Raw genomic sequence first — 4,278 nt, 5'->3', positions numbered from 1 at the left:
TTTTTTTTTTTTTTTTTTTCGCTGACAGTAGTATCTTACTCACACTAATCGCCATTGTTGCTGCTGCACTTCCGACTCTGATTCGATTCGATTCGATTCAAAAATTCGTGGGTTCTTCTTCCAAAACGATGGCTCGTCGATCTGGAGATTGCATGAGATGTTTGGTGGTATTCGCGGTTGTATCAGCTTTAGTAGTGTGTGGACCTGCTCTTTATTGGAAATTCAACAAGGGTTTCGTTGGATCCACCCCTCGTACCAACTCTCTTTGCCCTCCTTGCGTTTGTGATTGTCCACCTCCTTTGTCTCTCCTTCAGATTGCTCCTGGTATGTCTTTCTGATTGGGATCTTAGATGTTCCTCGTTTTATGATTGGATTCGTGTTTTACGAGTTCTTTGTCTTGTTAAATTTAGTTCCTTTTTTAGTAATTATCACAATTTTGAGATGCCCTTTTCCTCGAATTTCGATTTGGTGAAATTTGTTTGGATCTTGCTCTAAAAGCATCTGATGTTCTCTGGTTTCAATATTGGATCTTTCAATCAAGCTGTTTCATTTAGGTTTAATCTCTTTTTGTTGTCTAAGCAGTAAGAAAAAAAAATCTCGACTTGTATATTGTTTTAACAACAAGTTGCATTTTTTGGTTTTTGTCTGCAGGGCTTGCAAATCTCTCTATCACAGGTTAGATCTCGATTCTGAGCTTCACTTTGTTTAGCTTCTATGCCTGTCTTGTTTCCTTCATGTTACAGTATAGTTATTGAGGAGCTTTCAAATTTTTGTCTAGGGAAGTAATAATATGGCAGATCGGTTCCCTCGTAATTTCTTTCTTGTTTCCAGTTTCATCAATTTTTTCTGGTGTTTTTCTAAGTCTTGGATCTTACAAGTCATTTGATGAATCAATAGCCGTTTTCAGTCCCGATAGAAGCTTGATGGCAGAATAGGCTTGTCATTTTGTCACTGTTACTCTGATTGTTATCTGTGATCAGACAACTTTACCATGCCGTTCCCGCATCATGATGCATTTTGTTCCTTTCTAGATATGTAACATATAATGACACTTGTGTTCTTCTGTGAAGACGTTCCTTCTTTGGTGTTTGATACTGGATTATGAATTTTGATTTGTGGTGTAAACAGATTGTGGAAGCGACGATCCAGAGCTCAAACAGGAGATGGAGAAGCAATTTGTGGACCTTCTGACCGAGGAGCTGAAGCTGCAAGAAGCAGTTGCAGATGAGCATAGCCGTCATATGAATGTTACCCTCGCTGAAGCTAAAAGGGTTGCATCTCAGTACCAAAAGGAGGCTGAGAAGTGCAATGCCGCCACTGAGATTTGTGAATCAGCTAGAGAGAGAGCTGAAGCTTTGTTGATCAAGGAGAGGAAGATCACCTCTTTGTGGGAGAAGAGAGCTCGGCAATCAGGTTGGGAAGGTGAGTAAACTGATTGCACTTCTCAGTCTATCTTGAAGATTTTATCTCTGAGGTAATTGGATTTTCACAACTCAACTCAAGTAAAGGAAATTGTTTAATTGTAAGGCAAAGTCCTATCTTCCACGTTTCTCCATATATGTAGTTTTTTGTTTTGTTGTGCCCTTGGAATGTAGCTAAAAGAAAGGCTTGGCCCTGTATTAACTTTCTTCATATATAAATTGTCCATTTCTCTACCATGAAATTTCACTTGCTTCGCTTGTTAGATAAGAAGCCGTTATGTTATCTTATGGTTAATGTTAATCGGCAACCCCAAACCATCAAATTCTCAATAACCAAGAGCCAAAGCAAAAGTGAGCTAGGTACCTCAGCAAACAAACCCAAGCCTAGGGTTATGTTGTGTTTGTTGAATGTTACATCTCGGTGAGATAGAAAAGTCTGTGAATTGATTCGACTGCATTGAAGCTAGATGTGATGCATGACTATGATATTGATATATCATGGCTTAAGCTAAGCACAGAAGGACCAAGAGATTTCACTTGGACTCTGTTTTCTTCTTTGCTTAATAACCTAACAAAGACTTTTTCAGACGTCAAGAAACATGAGAGTTCGTGAACAGAGATAGAAGAGCTGTGAAGAGACAAAAAGTGGAGAAGTCAAACGCACTTAGGTTAACATAATTATGATCGTCCAGGTATCACGCGGTTTCGGGTTTTCAATATTCCTTCATTCACAAAAACAGCTGTATATTTTTTCTATTTTATTTTAGCGTCAGCCATTAAAGTATACTGTTTGTATTATTCTAATATTCAGAGGGACAGAATCCATAAAAGCCATTAGATCTACCATTAAAAGAAACAGGTCTCGGTTCAGTGACTCCTGCAAAGCGTCCACTCCATGTGGATTGTACAAAAAGTTCGATAGAGAAAAGAAGATATTAGACTTTGGTTCTAGATTCAACTAATCTCTGTTTCTATTTCTTCTGTGTTCTTCTCTGAAGCTTCCATTTTTTTTTCTCCAACTTAAGGAAGTGCATTAAATTCTCATCTCTCTAGGCACTGATATTGATAAGTTATTTACTTTAAATGGATAATTCCATGAACAAGAGAGGACATGGACACAATCAAGAGTATGCAGATACCTTGCCAGAATCAAAGAGACAGAAGCTTCCTGCTTTGGCAAGGTAACTCATATTTAACATGTGTTATTATGTCGTAACTTCGGTTTTTTGGCTGTGATTGTAAACTCTTTTGGGATTGGAGCCTTGTTTTGATATGTTCATTAATACACTGTCCAAAAATATAGTACTGTGAAAATATCTTGTTTTCAAAATTCGATAGTCTTGCTTAGCCTTGCAAGGTAATCAAATTTTCTTAGACGTCGTTGTATGAAATCAAAAACTGTTTTACAGTGTCATCATGGAAGCTGTCAAGGTAGATAGTCTGCAGAGGCTATGCTCGACTTTGGAACCATTATTTCGAAGAATTGTGAGTATGATATCCTATTTCGAAGTTTAATTTCCACATAGTCCATATCTTGAGAAGCCTCTGGGAGGTGTAAACTTGGTAGTTGTGTTGATCAATGAATAGGTCAGTGAAGAGGTGGAACGTGCTTTGTCGAGGTTGGAGAACTCGACATCTACTTCAAGGTATTTTCTCTAGTTATATACTATATCCTTTGCTGGAATGGTTCCATGATCTTTGCATTTATTTGAGTGTTCAGATCTCCAGAACCGAAGAAGATTCAAGGCCTCGATGGAAAAAACCTGCAACTTCGGTTCAGAACAAGAATGCCTCCTCATTTATTCACAGGTGGGAAAGTCGAGGGAGAGCAAAGCTCAGCAATTCACGTGGTTCTTATAGATGCAAACACCGGAAATATAATCCAAACGGGAGAAGAATCAATGGCAAAGCTGAATATTGTCGTGTTAGATGGAGACTTCAATGATGAAGACGACAAAGATTGGACGAGAGAACATTTTGAGAGCTTTGAAGTGAAAGAACGCGAAGGAAAACGTCCCATATTGACTGGTGACAGACATGTGATACTTAAAGAAGGTGTTGGAACTCTTGGAAAACTTACTTTCACTGACAATTCGAGTTGGATTAGGAGCAGAAAGTTTAGACTTGGTGTAAAGGCTGCATCGGGGTTTCACATTCGTGAAGCTAAAACAGAGCCATTTGCTGTTAAAGATCACAGAGGAGAACGTGAGTATCTTAAAAAATTTGGACTGAATTGATACGCGGAGGGATAGAGCTTCTTGGATTTATAACTGAATCTTGGATTATCTTTTGGCAATGTTTTTTTTTGCAGTATACAAGAAACATTATCCACCGGCTTTACATGATGAAGTCTGGAGATTGGATAAAATCGCAAAAGATGGAGCACTACACAAGAAGCTACTGAAATCTAACATCGTGACTGTTGAAGACTTCCTGCGGATACTCATGAAGGATCCTCAGAAGCTAAGAAGCGTATGTGCATCTTTAATATTGAGAACATCTACACAAGAAGATGATTTTTTCTTGCTAATGCTCTTTATTTATTGGTGTGTGTTTAACAGTCACTTGGAAGTGGTATGTCAAATACAATGTGGGATAACACGGTGGAGCACGCAAATACCTGTGTCTTAGATGGGAAACTTTACGTCTATTACACAGAGCAAACACATGCGACAGGCGTTGTCTTTAATCATATATATGAATTCCGAGGCCTAATTGCCAATGGCCACTTCTTATCTCTGGAATCTCTTAACCATGACCAAAAGGTTAAGCATTCCGCTGTAAAGCTAGCTTATTTTTTTCTTCTTCCCTCTAGAATCTGCAGTCTCTAAAGATCATACTCAAAAAGTGATAATAA

The 4,278-nt window shown here is 38.4% G+C and overlaps 2 protein-coding genes across 2 annotated transcripts in view; both read left to right on the top strand.

The window, feature by feature from the left end:
- LOC104717088 lies at positions 7 to 1,658 on the top strand. Its single transcript, XM_010434611.2, has 3 exons — positions 7 to 324; positions 652 to 675; positions 1,129 to 1,658. The coding sequence occupies exons 1-3, from the start codon at positions 129 to 131 to the stop codon at positions 1,428 to 1,430; spliced, it is 522 nt and encodes a 173-aa protein (XP_010432913.1). The 5' UTR covers positions 7 to 128; the 3' UTR covers positions 1,431 to 1,658.
- Positions 1,956 to 4,278, top strand: part of LOC104720044 (calmodulin-binding protein 60 F-like) — a 3,641-nt gene continuing 1,318 nt past the window's right edge. Inside the window, exons 1-6 of the mRNA XM_010438016.2 lie at positions 1,956 to 2,602; positions 2,831 to 2,906; positions 3,009 to 3,067; positions 3,142 to 3,626; positions 3,733 to 3,893; positions 3,983 to 4,248. Of these exons, the coding sequence (XP_010436318.1) occupies positions 2,505 to 2,602; positions 2,831 to 2,906; positions 3,009 to 3,067; positions 3,142 to 3,626; positions 3,733 to 3,893; positions 3,983 to 4,248 (1,145 nt within the window). The 5' untranslated portion in view covers positions 1,956 to 2,504. The remainder of the gene's footprint in view (positions 2,603 to 2,830; positions 2,907 to 3,008; positions 3,068 to 3,141; positions 3,627 to 3,732; positions 3,894 to 3,982; positions 4,249 to 4,278) is intronic.

The sequence above is a fragment of the Camelina sativa genome, chromosome 10 (genome assembly GCF_000633955.1).
Source record: "Camelina sativa cultivar DH55 chromosome 10, Cs, whole genome shotgun sequence".
Lineage (NCBI taxonomy): Eukaryota > Viridiplantae > Streptophyta > Magnoliopsida > Brassicales > Brassicaceae > Camelina > Camelina sativa.
Note: the sequence above shows the minus strand (reverse complement) of the source record. Positions and strands in the feature narration are given on the sequence as shown.